At 39.9% G+C, this 21,219-nt stretch overlaps 1 protein-coding gene across 1 annotated transcript in view; it reads left to right on the top strand.

Annotated features, from left to right (window-relative positions):
• Positions 1–21,219, top strand: part of NUCB2 (nucleobindin 2) — a 42,097-nt gene that overhangs the window by 9,654 nt on the left and 11,224 nt on the right. The window contains exons 2-7 of the mRNA XM_058158682.1: positions 6,901–7,041; positions 10,114–10,221; positions 12,837–12,963; positions 14,760–14,863; positions 18,723–18,908; positions 20,880–20,970. Of these exons, the coding sequence (XP_058014665.1) occupies positions 6,901–7,041; positions 10,114–10,221; positions 12,837–12,963; positions 14,760–14,863; positions 18,723–18,908; positions 20,880–20,970 (757 nt within the window). The remainder of the gene's footprint in view (positions 1–6,900; positions 7,042–10,113; positions 10,222–12,836; positions 12,964–14,759; positions 14,864–18,722; positions 18,909–20,879; positions 20,971–21,219) is intronic.

Genomic DNA, 21,219 nt, shown 5'->3' with positions numbered 1-21,219 from the left:
TAATTTATTCTCCAATAAGGAAATGAATACTGTTCTATGTATGAATACTGTTCTATGTATCTTAGGTCTTTTTCTTAAAAAGAGAATGTATTGCTCTTCATTGAATCTATTATATTCTCAATTATCCTATTTCACAGTTTTTTTGTATAGATCAATGAATGTCATTGCTAAATAAAAGGCTTTCTGATTCTTTTAAAATGACCTTGATTTATTTTAGGCTGGTTTGTAGCCAGAAAGATTCCAGAAAAAATCCCTTTTATAAATGACTTTTGATCTCTGAGAGAAATGTGGGAGTACTCTGCGGAGCCTGTAGCTAACAGGTAGTCCTTAGGTTACGATGGCAAATTGGGATTCAGATTTCCATTGCTAAGCAATGGGATTGTAAAGCATGATGTCCCACGACCACATTGCTTAGACATGGCAATCCTCACTTCTGTTGTTCAGCTAAGACCTCCTCAAAGTTCCTGCCTGCTTTCAACAAAGTCTATGAGGAAGCCAACAGTCAATTTCCAGGTGGCTCACAAGCAGGCTGGTGGGTAGATGAGTAGTTGCTGCCAGGGTGCGAAGGTGCATGACATGGCTGGCATCGTGTGAGTACCATGAGTCTGGTGAGTACAACAGGGTTAGGGGTGGCTGCTGATGAGTGTGCATAAGTGGCCAGTGGGGCACAGCATTGTGGGGCCGGGGGTGTCTCCTGCCGGATGTGCAAGAGTATAAGAGTGGTGATTGTAGTGCATGTAAGTGCAGCTGGGCTGGGGATAACTTCTGTCAAGGGCATGAAAGTATACTCACAGCCACTGAGACGTGGCACAATGTGATGAAGCCAAGGGTGACTGCTGCTAGGTGTACAAAGGTGCACCACGGTGCATGGGTAAGCATGCCATGGTGCCTTAGCCAGGCTCCTTGGGGGAAAAAGCTGCTGGAGTGTGTGTGACTTATTGTGAAGCATGTTGTAATCCTTTCTGTCACCTTCCCCATGGACTTTGCTTGAGGGAAGCCAACAGGAAAGGTCGCAAATGCAATCAGGTAAATGTGATAAATGTAACTACTGCAACCATCGTAATTGCAAGCTGGGTGCCAAGCGCCCAGTTTGCAATCACATAATCTGGAGGGTGCTGGAAGGACTGGAACTTTGAGGACTGATTATAAGTATCACTGGTTGCTGAATGAGTGGTCATTAATCAAGGACAGCCTATAAGATTACCTTAGCAATAGCAATAGCATTTAGACTTATATACCGGTTCACAGTGCTTTACAGCCCTCTCTAAGCGGTTTACAGAGTCAGCATATTTCCCCCAATATTGCCGCCTCATTTTATGCACCTCAGAAGGATGGAAGGGTTAGGGTTAAACCTTGAATCTGGTGAAATTTGAACTGCCAAATTACAGTCAGCCGGCAGTCAGCAGAAGTAGCTTGCAGTACTGCACTCTAATCACTGCACCACCACGGCTCAGTAGTTGGGATTATGCATCTCTTGACTTTGTCCTCAATTAGATGAGCCTGCTATAGTTAGGCAAACAGCCAAGTATGTATACTGGGTATCTGGCTTTTACTGCTCACAAGAAGTGAGATAACAAATTGTTTATAAACAGTTAACCATAGTTTTGTATTCTGCTTCCCTCAGGACAGAGAAAGTCTGAATTGTATGTGTATCCAGAAGATTGAATAAGCAAGCTATGTATTTTAATAATTTGTTCTAACCCACCAGTGACATAGCCTTATATCAAGTTACACCTAGAAAGTATGCTTCTGGTTTACTTTTCTTTGCCTGATTTAATCTTGTTTAATGTTTAATTTAATCTTGTTTAATGCATTTAATGTGATGCCTTTCTGGATATCCTTCTGGGGATGAGAATTGGAAGGAATGGGCTTCAGTAATGCTATTCATATTTGGCAGGTGGGCTGTAGAAGATGGTGATAGATTTCTCTGGCATATATTCTGCAGATGTTTCAGTGTGCTGCATGTTAAAATATAGATGAGTTGAGCCTCTGCATGAAAGAAGTAACAAAAGGATAAAGAACAATAGTTTGAAATCCAGTTTAAAAGATAAAGAGTTGGTTAATGGATAGTATTTTAAATTGTTCTCTTTGGAGATTCCTTCTGTCCCCCTAAAAGATAAAGTGTGCAGTTCAAGAAATGTTTCTTGAACAAGTCTTGTCAGTGTTGTTAGTAACTCAGCTGAGTCTGGTGTGTCCGATCAAGTCCATTCTTGCTTATAGAGAACATAACCAAAGACACCATGTTCTGGCCACCTCTAGATTTGCCTGCCTTCAAAGAGGTTTTTAAAAAGTTCCTAGTGCATAATTTTCATGTTCTTACATAACTTTGTGGCTTATCATCCATTATCATCCATTTCCATTTGCTTTGAAACCAGGCTATCAGAAAGCACTCCACATGTGCATTATGACTGTCATTGGAAATAATGTTTACATCTGTCATGAGATATTGCATCTGCATTGATCCAGTTATATAACCTTTAATGAAAGTTTGACTAGTGCCTACCTTTTCTTCTTTTGCTGTGCCAAAGACGTACCTCCCCTTTTTAAACATTTCCCATTTTTTTGATTAATGTGTGAAATACTTGCAAATTATGAGCTAAATTATATATTCTCTGCCTTGCCCCCCCTCCCTATTTCATTCGAAATCCTTACATGAGTCTTATCTGTTCACTATCTTTATTATACAGCATGAGTTGTAGGAGGGCAAATGATTAGTCACCTTCATTACCAAATGGGAAAATTGAACTTTGTTCTCACTGTTGATGTCTCACTGGCTAATAGTCATGGTAGTTATACATTACCATTAGTATCACAGCCAGAACACTGTATTTCTCAATACTTACATCTGGGAAGAAGAACAGAAAGGTGTTGCTATAATTATGCCATGTTATGGGCTTTCCACTGAGTAGACAATATGAATTTAAGAGGCCTTTGCATTAGATGAACTTTGGAGTGTAGGAATTTAGTACCCATCCCCCTCCTAGAAGAATGAAATATTTTAGAAAATATTTAAAAGGCAGAATATATTTCCCTGGATGAGAAATGGAGAAACATGTTTTAAAGACAAAGCAGCTTCCTGACTCCCCCCCCACCTTTGTCAATGGGCCATTAAAGCCTCAGCTAAGCTCACTCATTTCCCCCCACCTTTGTCAACCATCATCTGCATCATAATAGAACCCATCTAGAACAGAAACTCACCACATGGCAAGGCTCAGGCAAGCTTGAGGGACAACCTACAATGTTAGCTAAGACCCCCACCCCCTGGGAGTCTGACAGCCAATCAGGGTACTCTTCTTGTGCCCCAGGAAATTCAAAGCTCAGAAAAAGCATAAAGCCAGGGAGCACACAGGATCTCAGCCCTTTTTCTGTTCAGGATCTCAAGCCATGTGATCCTGACCACCATTAAACCATCTTTCCAAGCAGCCTCCATGTTTCCAGTGTCTTTGTCCCCACTTGGAACTGAACCCAGATGGATATTTCTTCCAACAGGAGCGCCATCCATTCTGGTTTTTGTGAGGTTCCATACACACATACACGACTGTGGGGGTGGGGGGGAAGAGAGAGGAAGAGAAAGAAGAAAGAAAAAGTTTTAAGGTATTTTCCAGCTGATTTTGAAATCATCTTGGCACAGAAGATTTTTTCAATTTTATTTATTGTTTGGAGCTGCCTATAATTTTATATCCATGACAGCAAAATTGTGAGATGGGTTTCACTAAGAGAGAATGGCTGACCTGTAAACCAGGTGACACTTTGATTGTCTTCTGTTGACTTTACTGTTCTCTGTCATGCATTGGGAGTGAATCTTTTTCTTTCTGCCTTTCTTGTTTTAGACTTACCATATCTGGGCTGCAGCAATCCAGATGATTACTATGATAGCAGAGTTAACTTTTTGTATTTCTTTGTTGCCTTCTTGTAATTATTTGGATGGATTGCTGAAACCCATATAGGATAATCTTCTCTTCATCTGAATACCCAAGAAACAGCAGGGATTGTGGCCCCACTCTGCATTTCTGTCTTTTGCAATGCAAAAGGAGCCAGTCTTTCTATTTGCTCTTCTAATTAGAAAGAAAGAAAGAAAGAAAGAAAGAAAGAAAGAAAGAAAGAAAGAAAGAAAGAAAGAAAGAAAGAAAGAAAGAAAGAAAGAAAGAAAGGGAACATAGACTTATTTCTCTTATCCTAAGATTAAAAGAGAGCCTCATGCCTTCCTCTTATATTTCTACTTCCAAGCATAATTTGAAGTTATGATTGCCATTTATCCCCCACTGTGCATTGTCCTATTTTGCATAAAAGGTTTTACTCCTAATCCTGATTGAGGGTTTATTTGGCAAATATGTGTTGGCTGTGTTTCAACAACAGAATGGAATTAAATATGTTGTTGACATATGGCTGATGTTAGCCCTTTAAGGTAGACCAAGATTAGGAAATCGATCTCATGTAGGCCTATACTTTACTATTTTTATTGTAAAGTTATGGCAACAGAATCTTGCAAACATCCTCCCCTCTCTCCCTTTATCTTCATATGAATTAGGGAAGATCCTGTCTGTGACATTTACACATGCTACATTCCTGCCCAGGACTCATGTTTCTTTTATCTGACCATTGCCTTGGTAGTAGCTCTTCCTCTCCTTCAAGGCAAGTCCTTCAAAAGGCCATTCTCCTAATAAGCTGTGGAATGGTTCAGGAATGGGTTGATACAGTCTAATCTGCCTGGAGACTGAGTCATAATTTTTTGGCCATGCCTCATTTTCTCTGTCTTCTGCCATTCAGGAAACCATAGAATAATTTAACTGCTACTGAGAATTTCTCCAGTATTTCCATCCTTGCTAGAATAAAGTGCACTCATGTTTTTTCACCAATATCGGAGATAAATATTTAATATCCCACATGAAAATTTGGAATAGTAAAAAATAAATAGATTAATCAGGCCTTGTAATTTGCTATTGTTGTTGCAAATAGAATTAGTTATTGTTTTAAAATACTATCCTTTGTTAGCAGAGGTGGGTTCCACATATATTTACCAACAGTTCGCTGCGTGTGCGCACACAGGCTTTGCATGCGCACACACCTTCCATGCATGCGCTTTGTTTGTGCGTGTGCCTTCCGTGCATGCGCCTGGCCTCGAAAACGTGGCTAAATAGAACGGCATAGAGCCAGGGAAAGTGGGTGGGCCCACCCGCAATCTCTGCTACTGGTTTGCCCGAACCGGTCCGAATCAGCTGAGTACCACCACTGTTTGTTAGTATCATTAACCATTTTTGAGCGGGGGTTTATTATACGATGGGGTAGAAGAATGTTAGCTGACGACGAGAGAGGGATATTGGAGAGAACGTCATGGCAGATTATGAAAGGATTGGATATAAATGAAAAGCAGTTTGAAATGGATAGTAAAGAAGTTTCAGATCTGTGAAAAAGTGTAGCAGTGTTTACTTTTAAGGTTTGAGGTGAGTGGGTAGCTCCACATATCCTTGGTGAAGGGCAGAAAGCTTTAGCTGCATAAGGACAATGAAAGAATGTGTAGTGATGAGGACAGCTCTCTGGCTGAGAGACAAGCCCTGCCTCACATTTATAAATACTTGGAAGTACCCTGGAAGCCTCATCTTGAAAGTATCAGGGAGTGAGAAAAGGACGAGACTGACAGGCGTTGAGAGCTGGAGATAAAATAGATGAGTCAGCAGGAATGACTACAGAAAGTAGCTGGTGTGGTAGTTGTCTGTAGCATTGCAACAGAGGTCAGCTGGAGGATGGAAAAAAGAAATTGAGTTGGAAGGAATTCAGATTGCAAAAGGTTTTTAAATTCAAGATCCAGGAGTGAGAAAAGAGAATGATCCAGGAAGAGAATGAAGGAGGTTGGGAAGTCTTGCTTGCTTAGCAAACTAAGGGCATAAGGTTTGTGGGCACATAATCCCAGTAGGTTTTTAAGCAAGATTATTGTAAATTGATAAACTGACCGTGATCATCTTTTTTTTGTTTTTGTTTACATTTATACCCCGCCCTTCTCCGAAGACTCAGGGCGGCTTACAATGTATAAGGCAATAGTCTCATCTCCTAGGTATTACAGTCATAAAACCTTTGGATAATTGTTTTATGGAAACAGAACCCATTCCAGTTCAGGAATCAGATCCAGAGTGGGACTGATCTGCATTAAATGCTCCCAGAAACTTAGTGAGTAAACCTCTTAGCTGGTTCTACCTGAAGCGCCATTGTATCTCCATACTACCATAGTTAGTGAGAACTCTGAGAATTCCCCTTGGCAGATGCCTGCCCAATTGATGCACACCTGTAAGATAAATGGCCAGAATATTGGACAAGTCAATCCTTTAAATATTTGGGCCTAATTTTCTATAGCTCCATAAAACACAATACACATCAAAACTATGTTATCCCAAATGTCTAAAAACAGCGGTAGCAATTCACTCTTTTTATTTTTCCAGAGGACCACAGTATATTAGTATATCTTGGATGGGTTGGCACTACCCCAAACAGACCCTGTGCATAATGTAGGAGTTTTCCTGGACGCAGGACTCCAGCTCAAAGAGCAGGTGGTGATCGTGGCCAGGAGGGCCTTTGCACAACTTAATTAATTAATTGATTGTAAATTGGAAATGGGGAGAGGAAAATAGGTATAGATAGCTGTGGTCTGCTGTGAATAAAGTAGAAGTATGTCGGCTGTTGTAATAAATACAATGTGTAGGTGGGAAACAGGCTAGTTTTGCAGAGGTGTGCTGCACATTAGAGTCAGTTTCAGTGTGATGTGTATTGTAAGATTGTTATAAAGATTGGCAGAGGAGAGACCTGTGCAGGATATTATGGTGGAGTCACAAATTGGCACCGGGATAAGCAGGGAAAAATAAAGTGTATAAAACTTGAAATTGCTCAGAGTGGTATCTTGTTTTATTTCAGATAAGATGGAGAACTACTTTATTACAACAATGTGTTTTGCTGCTGACCTGTGTTGTAATTATATTGGAAGCAGTGCCGATAGATGTGGACAAGACAAAAGTACAGGAGGAAGAAAAAGACAACGCAAAAGTAGATAATCCCGTAAGTCATTTCATTAAATGTGGTTTTCTTAATAGTGGCTTTTCTAACAATGCAATATTTCAGACTGGAATGTAATCCATTACCGGTGTTTAGATACTCTGTGGCCTACAGATTAGCTGCATCTAGATATTTCCCTATTGGGTTCTAGGAATATTGGAGCCAAAGAAAGACAAGACAAAAAAGGTTAAATGAAAGCTAAGTGAGGTTTAAAGCATTGTCCTAGGCCACTGAGTGCCAAAAGCACGTGTGTGCACCCCCATAATGCAATGTGTGCACAACACCCCCCGCCCCCCACATATGTGCATGCCCCCTGCGTGCATCCTGTCCCCCACACATGTACATGTGTGTCCCACCCCTATGCATGCACACACCGCCCCATGCATGTGCCCCACCCTCATTTATACACGCACATCTCCTGCATGCACCCCTCCCCCCACGCATGCGCAGCAGAGACCCAAAAACCAGCTGGCTGGCAGGAGGTGGCATGCATGCCATCTTCTGCCAGAGTTGAGCTGGAGTGACAGCTCGCGTGCCCGCAGAGAGGGCTCTGCGTGCCCCCGTGGTACACATACCATAGGTTCACCATGAGGGTCCTAGGCTATTAGGTTATTTCTCAACAAATATACTTAATTATAGCCAGGTTAGTTCAGTGGGTTAAGGCACCAGGCTAGAAAGAGGGAGACTATGAGCTCAATTCTCACCTTAGCCATGAACGGCCAGCTGGATGACTTTAGGCCAGTTACTCCCTCTCAGCCTGACCCATCTCACAGAGTTGTGGGGAGTATAGGAGAAGAAAGATGTGCTGGATGCGGTCTCACTGCCTAAAATAATGAACATGGATACAAACATTCAGGGTGGAATTAGCTCAGATTTTAGCATTTGCAGTAGTCTTCCCTTAATAGCAACTGTTTGAAGTTATGAGATTGCTGAATTAGTGGTAATCACAACCAGTCTTCAAAATTACAGTCAGTGTAGTGCCTCTGCAGTTATTTGCTTAAAATTTGGGCACCTTGCCTTCAGTTACGTATAACCACAGTGTGTGCTTCAATTCCCCCCCCCCACTTATCTCCCCCTGTTTCTGCCCTTTTTCCATCCTGCACCCTACCACTGCTACCTGTCCCTACTGGCCTTTGCCATCCCTTTCTGGCCTGAGATCCAGGTGCTGGGCAAGAGCACAGCCCCGAGATATGTGTGGGAAGCAGAGCTTTGTCTACTAAAGGCAGCTTGCTGGGCCCGACTGGGGAAGAGACAGGGTGGTGGTATGGGCAGCAGCTATAGGCGATGTACAACGCCTTGTGAGGCTTTGCAAGCCCCTCATGACCCCCTCTTCACAACCAGGCCCGGCAATGCCACCTTAGTATGCTCACGATGTGCACATCTTGAAGCTGCACCCTTGCCCAGCTCCTGAATCCAGGGCCATCAGCAAAGGAAAGAAGATGGTGAAGATCAGCTGGGCGCAGCAAGGGGGATAGTAGTGGTAAGCATCATTGGCAGAGTGCAGGACCCCCCAAAGGACAGAGATGGGGAAAGAGATACGCAGGTTGAAATGCACACACAGTCGTAAATGCAAGTGAGTTGCCAACTGCCCAGATTTTAATCGTGTCTGCAATGGCCATAACGTTGAGGATTGGTTTGAATTACCACTTGTTCAGTGTGGTCATAACTTTGAACGGTCATTGAATGTTAACTGAGGAACATTTGTAAATGCTAGAATTTGAGCTATTCTCATCCTATAGGGTAAAAGGAATACTTTTCAAAGCAGGGGTCTCCAACCTTAGTAACTTTAAGGTTTGTGGACTTCAACTCCCAGAGTTCTCAGCCAGCAAAGCTGGGAGTTGAAGTCCATAAGCCTTAAAGTTACTAAGGTTGGAGACCCCTGTTTCAAAGGGCAGAGATGGGGAAATTAGGCAGGGGGAGGGAACTGAAGTGGAGGCAAGCAGGGCAGGGGGGCAGACCCTCAAATGCTGAAGGCTGCTCTCTCTCCAGGCCTGACTGGGGAAGAGGCAGAGGGACGAAAGTGGCAGTTCTTGCAGGGGAGGAGAAGTGTGAAGTCCTTATCTAATGACTACACAGTCCTCACCTAATGACCACAACTGAGACTACCAGAACTGCAAAGCAGCACAGTCACATGATATTTCACCCAATGATCGCTTCACTTAGCGATCCTGATTCCAATTAGGAATGTAAAATGAGGGCTATCTGTAGTTCAGGGGTCTCCAACCTTGGCCATTGTGGACTTCAACTCCCAGAGTTCCTCAACCAGTTTGCTGGGAGTTGAAGTCCACAAGTCTTAAAATGGGCAAGGTTGGAGACCCCTGCTGTCGTTTATGGTGGAGCTTGACAGGTTGTAATCTTTTTTTTTCTTTTTTCTTTTTTTGATTGAAGCCACAGGATCCTTGACTTTGGTCAAATTCCTCTCATCTGACTTCTGGCCCTGAAATTTTTACAGGGAGATTGGCTTAGTCTAGGGAAAAAAATACAGAGTTTGGTTTAAACTTACAGCCCTCTTTGCAAAGTGGAAGAGACTGTAATTATTTTTCTAAACAAAGTTGGCCTGATTAGGACAAGCAGGCCTTTTGCTTTCTGTTGGCAGAAATATTTTAAGAAAGAGTTAATGCATTGAGTTAGACTTGCCAAACGTGACTGGCTTCTGAAGGAAAGCAGGCTAAAAACATTCAAAGCAATCTGGCAATCTTTAAAAGTGTTGGAACTGCAAGACGAGTTCATCAAACCTGGAAAGGTTAGCATTCGCTTGCGGAAGTCCCTTATAATTTCAGAGAGAAAAGAGAAAAATATTTTTTTTTCTTTCTAGGTTCTAGTGAAATCCAAAACTTGGCATTTCAAATTGAACTGCACTCGTAGGATGTGTGTCTGTGTTTAGAATTAATTCTTACTGTGTGAATTTGCTCCACCTTCAGCACTGAACAACAAAATATTATAATTGGTTGTTGTAAAATCAGCAAGGATAAGGAACACCTACCGTAGATGAAATATTTTTTATAGATAAAGCAACATTTCTCATCCCTGACTCTACTTTATTAAGCTAATGGTAATTATATGTATATCTTAAAGGACACTGGATTGTATTATGATGCCTATCTCAGGCAAGTGATAGAAGTTTTGGAGACAGACACACATTTCAGAGAAAAACTCCAAACAGCAAACATAGAGGAAATAAAGGTAAGTGTAATAACTAGCAAATTTTAATAAAATGAAAACAATGAGCTCTGTGGTTTTACCTTCCCTGTGTTCATTGAGAAAGAATGTAATCACTTGCTGTGAGCATGTCTCTCAAACAATACTAAATATGTAGCTTCTTTTGGAAAAACAACCCTAAAAAACCAAAACCTAGAATTCTTTGTTTTCTAGTAGAAAATTAAAATGAATTATTTTGGATCCTGTATTAATTTGTGATATCAACACATCTTTTTCTCGTGGAATATTTACCTTGAAATCTTCTTAAATTTTGCAATTTCGAACAATGTCTACATTACCTAACTTGCACTGATACAAATAGCAACTGGGTTCTCACATGGCAAAGCCAAAATAGTACATGGATTTGATTAAATATGTGGATTCTGATCTGCAAACTATGATTTACGACTTAGTATTATGTATACGCTCAGGTTATTCCCAGTGGTGGGATTCAAATAATTTAACCGGTTCTCTGCCTTTTTTTTTTTTTTGTTTACATTTATATCCCGCCCTTCTCCGAAGACTCAGGGCGGCTTACAGTGTATAAGGCAATAGTCTCATTCTATTTGTATATTTTTACAAAGTCAACATTGCCCCCCCAACAATCTGGGTCCTCATTTTACCTACCTTATAAAGGATGGAAGGCTGAGTCAACCTTGGGCCGGGCTCGAACCTGCAGTAATTGCAGGCTACTGTGTTCTTAATAACAGGCTTTACCAGCGTGAGCTAAACCGGCCTTAATAACTGGCTGGGTGGGAGTGGCCATGGTGGGCGTGGTCAGGGGGTGTGATAGGCAGCACTTGGCCTTCTGCAGCCTACAAGCAGAAATAGGCCATGGGGGGGGAAGTGCCGCCCCCTCATGCCCCGTTTTGGGCCTAGGAGGCCTCCCTGAAGCCTCCTGGGAGTGAAAATGGGCTACGGAAGGGCGCCGCACCCCACATGCTCCGTTTTGGGCCTAGGAAGCCGCCCTGCACTCACCTGGGAGCCAAAATGGGGTGTGTGGGGACTCCTGGAAGGGATGGAGTGTGGTGGCGGCAGCCCGCAATTTAACTACTGGGTTGCCTTAACCGGCCCGAACCAGCTGAATCCCACCATTGGTTCTTCCCCAATCCATAGTTTAAATATCATGCAGCCTTTGGGCATTGCTGAACACAACTCCCAATACTTGGTCAGCATGACGATTGGGGAGGTGGGCTGAAAGATTTATTTATTTATAAATTATATTGGCCACCCATCTTACCAGAGGGTGAAGCTAGGCAGCTTACAATCATATATGTATGCATTTATATGTATATGTACATGTACATGCACATGTATGTATATGTTTATGTGTATATCTATAAAAACATAAGCTAATGGCAACAACTAAAATCCAAATACTGAGGGGGAGGGCAATGGCAGGATGGGTGGGGGGAAAGATGGGACAGCTCAACAATATCTGGAGGGCCATAGTCAATATCTAAAGTCAGCGCACCTGTAGTGCAGAGTACATACTACAATATTACCTGGAGTACTTTGAACAGTTTTAGAAATACATTATAGCATTCCTATGCTATGAACTTCTTGAATTCTTTTATTATTCCTGTATGCAATTTATTCCTACCATCCCGGAACAAATATCTTACCCAGATTAAAATATGTACTAATTCATACTTTCCTGTGCAACATTGCCTGTTGTCTGATGGATTTCAACCAGAGGTGGAAACAGCAGGCCAATCGAAGGAAGTTTGATGTTCAATGGCTAATAAGCAGCAGCTCACTTCGAGTGAGGAATGATTTTCCTTTCTGACTCCCAGCATGAAAAAAACAACAGCTGAAACATAGTGTTTGGGGAACTACCTGTGAAATTAGTGTTAAACAAAAACGTTATTGTTCAACCTTTTCCAAGATGCATTTTAATAAACCAAATCATCTCAATATCAAGTTATGGTTTGTTACAGCCAAATTGCAGCATGTGTTCTTGGTGTCATCCATTCCAAAGATTTCAGTTAAGTATAGAAAGGACAGATTAATCCAGAGTGATTGTGATGTACATAGAAGATGCTGCATATTGTACATCATTGTAGTCTAAATATATTTGCTTCAAAATACTGCTAGTGGCATATCTATTAAAATGTTTCGGAGAAAATTGTTGCTAATGCTGAAGGCTCTGCCTTTGGGAGAAGTGTCTCAAAAATCCATCCGGGAACTGAAAATTATTATTTTATTGGATGCAGCCGAGAGTTAGCTTTGGTGAGATGGACAGCCGTATAAGCTTGATTGATAACTAAGTAACTAACTAAATATTGTGCATAAACTCTGTTACATCATTGTGCATCTGTCTTTGGTGTATGCTATTTAGCTACCTTCTCAATCAGTTTCATTTCCACTGAATTATTAGGTGAAAAAGATAACTTATCAATGCTCATACCCTCTGCTTTTAAAGTTTTGTTTGGTGTTTAAAAATGTTAGAAGTTGGTTTCTCTTAGGAGAATGGAATGTTATTTTACTTAGTGCATTCAGTTATAGATTGGAACCAATGAAATTAAAAATAATTTCAAAATTAAAAAACAATAGAAAAATAATGACTTTTTATATCAATGCTTTGTTATTGTTGACAGAGTGGAAAGTTAAGCAAAGAGCTAGACTTAGTTGGCCATAAGGTGAGAACAAAACTGGATGAACTGAAAAGGCAGGAAGTTGCAAGATTAAGGATGTTAATCAAAGCGAAGATTGATGCATATCAAGGTAAGCAGACAAAGGGGAAAAATGGACAAATTGGCAATAATGTTTCAATTTTCTCTTTAGTTTACAGCTGTGTTTGAATCAGATAAAACTGTATTCCTGTGTTTTTTTACTTCATTACTTATTCTTGTTCTACTCAGAAATTAGGGGTGAGAATGACAAGCTGGTTCTGAAGAAAAACATCTGCAAAATAAATTGCTTGAAACCGAAACAGTTTAAAGAAGGGGTTTCCATTGTGACATTGTCATGTAGCTTTGTGTTATTTTTTAAATAAACCATTCAAGTAAATCTCTGTACGGGAGGAATGCAGTATTTCAGATAATAATCCATATGTTCAAATCATGAAAATTCATCATGTGTAATGGTAACTTTAATTGTGGAACAGTTTTAATCTTCTCTACAGCAGATGGTAAAAATTAAGTGACCTTGGCTGATTTCAAAAAGTTAAACAGAATCAAACCTAGAATAGTGTTTAGATGATCTACCAGGGAGTTCTTGGTTTGTAGACCAAAGTGGAAAATCCCAAAAAGCAACAATCCAGACGAAGGGAATGGCAAACCCCTTCCATATTGACATCAGAAAAACAATAGATGCACGTCAGCAGCAGAAGCCATGTTGGAGAGTTAGGACCAGTTTACAGAATTATCCCTTTTACATTTCTTTTTCTTTCTCTTATTTTGACTAAATCTATTCCATTCCAAAACATATCACTACACTGCAGGTCAGTTCTCAAGTATTATGAAGATGAAGTGGGCTTTAGGAAGAAAACACTTCATACCCAACCAATGTTGCCTTAATGGAGTTCTGAAAATTTAATATCAATTTTTAAAACACTCTGATTATACCCAAATAGGGTATAATAAATAATATATTTATTATATAATAAAAAAAATATTTTTACTTTAAAATCTATTTTCTTCATCTTATACCGAGGCTCCCAAAAGGCAGGGTAGGATTATAATTTCCTGATTTGGAAATGGTTAGTGCGCCTTTATTTCCTTAGTAAGAATTGTTTGGTGTATATAAGAAAAATCTGTGGGAAAATAACTTGATAATTTAATAATTTAATTTATAGCTGCAAGCCTACATCTTGCTTGGATTGCATAGCATATCAACAAGTAGCAAAAGTAGAGACATTCTTCTCTAAAAATGTTGTCATACTTTAAGAACACTTTGGACATTCCTTCTTCTTTTTATTTAAACACCCAAGTACTGTCCTTTGCAACTTAAATTTATTCATAATCTCAAGCTCCCAATGGCCATCCAGTTATACTGGCTTTTCTATCTCTTTTCGATAGCTTTTCCTGACTGGTGTATATTCTCATTCTCTCTGCACCTTGTCCCTGTGGTTAAGGTCAAGCAGATTTTTGTAATCTCCACATAAGCAGGCATTAAGCCACCTGAGAAATTGTCTTCAGATTAGAGGGAAGAATCTCCCCAAGTGATTTGGCCTGTCCTGAGCAGGTCTGTTATCCTCACATGCCATGAAAGAAGCCATCCTATCACCAGGATTGAAAACAATTCAAGATCTAGGATAGTCAATTTTTATATTCGGAGTCTGTGTTTATCCTGGTAGCAACAACATCAACAACCTGTTGAGGCCTACCTTTTATATTGCCTGGGCATTTTTCATCTAATTTAAAACCTCTGTTGAACCTTGTGAATGCTGTGGGCTACGAATATCTTCATAAAATATGAATTGCCTTTTAAGATATGCTCTTGAATTCTACCCAGTGTTTGTTGTATTGTATCCATCAATGTAGTCACTACGGTTCTGTTTTTGTGCGGGTTGTTTTTAGATTCTGGCATAGACCATCAAGCTCTTCTCAAACAGTTTGAACATCTGAACCATCAGAACCCTCACACTTTTGAAGTTAAAGATTTAGACATGCTAATTAAAACTGTAAGTGTCCAGCAAATAATTCTTAGATGCTTGTTTACTCTCTCTCTCTCTCTTTTTAAAAAAAATATTTTTCTATACTGGTCTGAAATTTTGTCTCTTAATTTGTCAGTTTTAAATATCTTTCATAATTATCTCGGGAATCTTAACTTGGAACTCCGTTTGGATCCATAATAAAATGTTGTGTTACATAAGATTTGTGCTCTTTAACAACTGCCCTTTGCCCATCTGTTTGTAGTGAGGGCATCATGGAATGAATGTTCTCAAGCCAATATAAGCAGCTTTATATTTTTACTAAGTCTTTAAACCTTTAAACTGAGCCAATTTAATTCCTTCTCACATTTTGTTATACTTGGAAGAAACTTTATATTAGCCAACCAATATTTTTCACCAGATTAAACAGTCTGTTTAATTAGTATTCAAATCAGTTTAAATATACTCAGTTTTCCAAATAATAGTATAGTTTATTTTGCAATGTTAGAAATCTCATTTGCAACTTAAAAAATCATTCAGTGATGGCAAGAAAAGCTTCTTCAATGCAGCAGATCCTGAATAGCTTTAAAATATAATGAAGTATATATTTGTTTAACATGTGCTCCACGGATAAATGAACGATTGCATTTATTAATTAATTTACTAATTAAAAACAAGGTAGGGGACCACAGTCATAAAAAATGGATTATGTATTTGCTAATATTGCATGGACCCAAAGCACAAGCTATTTTGAATATTTTTTTTTCTTACAAAAGCAGTGGAGGTAGTCCTCAATTTATGGCCAGTCACTTAGTAACTATTCAAAGTTATGGCAGACCCCCCCCCCAAAAAAAATATTTAAAAAAATTAAAAAGATGGTCCTCTCTTTTTAAGAGCCTCTTGAGGGTTTCCATCAGAGAACAGAATTGCAGATATGAAAAGTATAACTGAAATAAATGAATGTGTAAAAATAGTATGTAGAGCCAGCTTGGAGTAATGGCTAAGACAGTGTTGGCAAACCTTTTTGGCACCGAGTGCTGAAACGGGAGCGCTCGCACGGGGATGAGTACTGAAAACCCGAAGAGCAGTTTCCCGGCGTGCATGCGTGTGCCACAAAGCTCAGCTTCCGGTTTCCGGCGTGTGCATGCGCACCAGTCACCTGGTATTCTGGTTTCTGGTGTGCATGCACGCACAAAAACCAGCTGGCCAGTGTGCATGTGTGCGCCGGAAACTGGAAGCTGAGTTTCCTGATGTGTGCATGCGCATCGAGGAGCTTCCCTTCCGGTTTCCGGCACTCCCATGCATGGGAAAACCAGCCAGAAGAGCAACAGGCGACAGCTGGCTTGCCCAGAGAGATGGCTCTGCGTGCCACTTTCAGGGCTAAGAAATCAGGACACTTATTATAAGTTTTATTCCTGCCTTGGGCATCTTGGCCCAGTCACCTCTCAGACCCAGTAAGGAGACAATGACAAACCACTTATGAAAAACCTTCCCAAGAAAAGTTCTCTAGGCACTCTCTGAGAATCAGGAACGGTTGAACAGAAAAATAAAAAATAAAGATAGGGCAGACTTGTATGAAGGAAGCTGTGCTAGTCCCTGCTGCAGGAGGGAAGGAGGAAGGCAATGCCCCTCTCTTCCCAGCTGAGTGGCAAGCAGACAACCCTGTTTGTCCACACCTTTACACATCCTTGCCTATGGAGATTCTCGGTCACCCAGGTCACAGTTGTCCCGAAGGTGCATTTTCAAAAGGCAACTGGACTTTGTTTTTCCTGGAAGATGTTTCGCTTCTCATCCAAGAAGCTTCTTCAGGTCTGACTGAATGATGGAGGATGGAAGGATTGCTGCAAGGAATGTAAATCCTTCCATCTTCCACCCTTCAGTCAGAATGAAGAAGCTTCTTGGATGAAAAGTGAAATGTCTTTAAGGAAAAACAAAGTCCGGTTGGCTTTTGAAAATACACCTTTAGAACTTAACAAGTTCATGATCAGGGCTCCTATATTGTAGGCCTTCAGAAGAAATGGTTGAAAGACAGACTGCGCATATATTTATGACTTATTATTAGTTCTCCCCCTTACCTTTTTACTTTGTATGTAACTCAAAGCGGTAAAAATATTTAATGAGCCGGGATAGCTCAGGCAGTAGAGAAAGCCTGTTATTGGAACACAGAGCCTGCAATTACTGCAGGTTCGAGCTTGGCCCAAGGTTGACTCAGCCTTCCACCCTTTATAAGGTAGGTAAAATGAGGACCCAGATTGTTGGGGGGGGCAATAAGTTGACTTTGTAAAAAAAAAAAAATACAAATAGAATGAGACTATTGCCTTATACATTGTAAGCCGCCCTGAGTCTTCGGAGAAGGGCGGGGTATAAATGTAAACAAAAAAAAAAATATTCCTTCCTCTGCCTATTTTCTCTGCAACAACAACCCCATGAGGTGGGTTGGGCTGAGAGAGAGTGACTGGCCCAAACGCCAACCTGGCTTCCCATGCCTAAGTCAGGACTAGAACTCACAGTCTCCTAGTTTCGAGACTAGCAACTTCAACACTAACCAAACTGGATCATTTATTAAAAAAATGATCCAAATCAAAATGCACAGCCTCCTTTGAGTCAAAATCTATACTTCGATGTAGCTGTATTTAAAAATACAGCTGTGCTTAAAAAACTGTATTTAAAAAACTGGACAAAGATTTAAAACCAATTAATTAAATAGTTAATGTGTTTATGCCTATATTTAATAATTTTCCCTTTCTGATACCAGAACAATTAACAAATTTGTGGTAATCTTTGGGGATATTTGGGGCTGCTTTCAAAACATGGTGAGTCCAAATGACACCTCTCTCCTTTAAAGATTATTTGTCTATTCTATTGCTTTTAAAAAAAATTATCTTTTACAATTTCATTGCTTTTAATATTGTAAGCTACTCAGAGTTGCTTTGAAGTAAGATGGACAGCAGACAAATATAATCAATAAAATAAATAATAAAATAAAATGTCCAGGGCCAGTCAGTTTAATTGTGACAGTAACTGTTAACAATCACACTTCAAAATAAGTCAATTTTGTTATTCCTATTTTCTAGAGATGGAGGCAGAAGCATTAAAAATGAGCTTTTAGCACCCCCTAGTGTCAGTAACATTTACTATATGATAATCGTTGGTAAATAATTCCTGTAACACCTTCTTCATAAGTGAAGCAAGGATTTAAGGAAATAGTGCTAAATTTTCTCTGTGGGAGACAAAGTATTAAGTGAATTACATAAGATGCAGAAGAATGTTAAATAAAATGTTCATTAAAGAATTTAATTAAAAGAATTAGATGAGTAAAATAATTAGAATTAGGGTTGAATTCTGGAGTCCTTGGTATTCTTGGAGCTTAGTTATTTGCTTGCAGAAGTGTCATTACACACCTACATAACATCATCAATCACTTAGTGAAACTGCAATTTTGCCTATGATCTTATTTCAGCTTTTTTTGCTTTAGATATCTGTGAAGATTCTAAAAGTTATTTTTTCATCACAGTTGTGTTTGTGAATGGTTGTTAAACAAGTCAGTCACTAAATGAAGACTACCTGTAATTTTAGATAGTATGGCTAAAAATTCCTTTTATTTCACATTTACTCTAAGTCTAGATGCAGTGAAGATTTTTAGTATACAACAATAATTCTAAGTTTCCTTGTATCTTCATTTTGTTAAACTGAAGAAGATGGTTGTGGAATTTATTGTTCAGGAATTCTTTATGAACTTGGATATATCCTGAGAAAAATGTCCTGAGGGAAATGAGAAGATGGCTTGGTCAACAGGAGTTTCTTAATGCTGCTTAACTCAATGTTTATCCTCACTCTAGGAAAAAAAACAACAGATTTTGTTTCAGTTTTTAACTCTTTTTATTTGCAGGCTACACATGACTTAGAAAACTATGACAAAACCCGTCATGAGGAGTTTAAGAAGTATGAGATGATGAAAGAACATGAAAGGAGAGAATATTTAAAAACACTGGATGAAGAAAAGAGGCACCAAGAGGAAGTTAAATATGACGAAATGAAAAAAAAGCACAGTGATCATCCCAAAGTTAATCATCCCGTAAGTCCCGCTGTTTTTATCCATGCTGTATAAAATGTATTGGTTTGTATATTTTTATTTATTTTGTTTATCAAACTTATATGGCCACTCATCTGACACAAAGTCCCTCTGAGTATGTAGAATAGGGGTCCCCAACCTGTGGGCCGTGGGCTAATCACCACCCTGCCATGTGAATGGCTGGCTGGTGCACGTGCCTCTGTGCATGCGCACAGCCCCACTTGCAAGAATATTGTTGTGGGTAATCGTGGCCCCACTTGCACAAACCTTGTCATGGTCACTTGCAGCTCCACTTGCGTGAGCCTCATCACAGGCGGTCTAGGCCCCACTTGCACATGGCCGCAAACATCACAGGTGCTCGCACATCTGCACACATGTACTTGTCTTCCAAGCCACCCACTCGGAAAGGTTGGGTAACTCTGGTGTAGAACAACAATTAAAATATTATACAAAATATTATATATTTTATATATTTATATATTATATAGTTATACAGTGTATGTATTTATATAAATGTTCTGGCCACGTCTACCCACAGGCCTGCCAAGTCTCTAGAGATAACTAGGAAATTATAGATAAGGCCAGAGTTACTCACGAATATATTCTTCCCTCCATTGATACAGTTTGCCCGTGCAAATTCACTGCTTTGTCCAAGGCAAAAAGCCAGGAAGTTCTGCCTCCTGCTTTTATAGCCTCTGTAGATGTCACTGCATGACTCATCATTCTTTGGCTTTGTCCCAACGCTTCCTCTGCTGCGCGTGCCGGTCACGTCTGCGCAGTCTTGCATCACGCCAAAATTGCTCTTGGGGCGTTGCCAAATCAGAAGAAGGCCCGGGAGAATCAGGCCTTGCCGGCCCCTCCTCCTCCCTTTGGGTGGATGCCAGGGAGGGAGAGGGCCCAGGAGAAGCAGGCCTTGCCAGGTCTTCTCCCTCACTTTCTGAATCATCCGAGTCCAGGAACCTGGGTCACAACACTATATATATACACACACACACACACACACATATATATATATATAGTATAGTTATATAGGAAGAATAGAATAGAATAGAATAGAATTTTTTATTGGCCAAGTGTGATTGGACACACAAGGAATTTGTATTGGTGCATATGCTCTCAGTGTACATAAAAGAAAAGATACGTTCATCAAGGTACAACACTTACAGCACTTAATGATAGTCATAGGGTACAAATTTAACACTTAATGATACAACACTTAATGATAGTTATCGGCTACAATTAAGCAATCAGGAAACAATCAATTACTGTATAAATCGTAAAGATATAAGCAACAAAGTTAGTCATAAGTGGAAGGAGATGGGTGATGGGAACGATGAGAAGATTAATAGTACAGATTTAGTAAATAGTTTGACAGTGTTGAGGGAATTATTTATTTAGCAGAGTGATGGCGTTCTGGGAAAAAATGTTCTTGTGTCTAGTTGTTCTGGTGTGCAGTGCTCTATAGCGTCATTTTGAGGGTAGGAGTTGAAACAGTTTATGGCCAGGATGTGAGAAATCTGTAAATATTTTCACAGCCCTCTTTTTGACTCGTGCAGTATACAGGTCCTCAATGGAAGGCAGGTTGGTAGCAAATGTTTTTTCTGCAGTTCTAGTTATCCTCTGAAGTCTATGTCTGTCTTGTTGGGTTGGAGGATCAAACCAGAACAGTTACAGAGGTGCAGATGACAGACCCAATAATTCCTCTGTAGAACTGGATCAGCAGCTCCTTGGGCAGTTTGAGCTTTCTGAGTTGGCGCAGAAAGAACATTCTTTGTTGTCCTTTTTTGATGATGTTTTTTATATTAGCTGTCATTTTTTATGGGTTTTTTTTATGACGCTGTTGATGTTAGCTGTCCAAAGAGAGCTGTCTCTCTTTGAGTAACCTAATTACTCTAGGTTACTCTATCTTTTAACTCTATGTTAAAAGCTTCTGTGAAATCATTTGCTCAACTGGTGTTCATTATAACCTTTCAGGGAAGTAAAGATCAATTGAAAGAGGTATGGGAGGAAGCAGATGGCTTAGACCCCAATGATTTTGATCCAAAGACTTTCTTCAAGTTGCACGGTAAGTATCTTGGCATGTGTTTTTCCAGAAAACCTCAACAGATGCATGAGATTTTTTCCCTATATATAATAAACAGTATATATATATAATACAACAATATATGGTGTGTCTGTGTGTGCGTGCGTGTGCATGCAAACACACATGCACACACATTGCACATGGTTTGCATTCACTTTTTCTAATCAGGTAGCTTACCATATGATTTGCAGCAACATACAAATATTAAAGTGAGAATGATTGTGATCTAGA

Source organism: Ahaetulla prasina, chromosome 1 (genome assembly GCF_028640845.1).
Source record: "Ahaetulla prasina isolate Xishuangbanna chromosome 1, ASM2864084v1, whole genome shotgun sequence".
NCBI classification, from domain to species: domain Eukaryota; kingdom Metazoa; phylum Chordata; class Lepidosauria; order Squamata; family Colubridae; genus Ahaetulla; species Ahaetulla prasina.
This window is presented reverse-complemented; position numbering and strand designations above follow the sequence as displayed.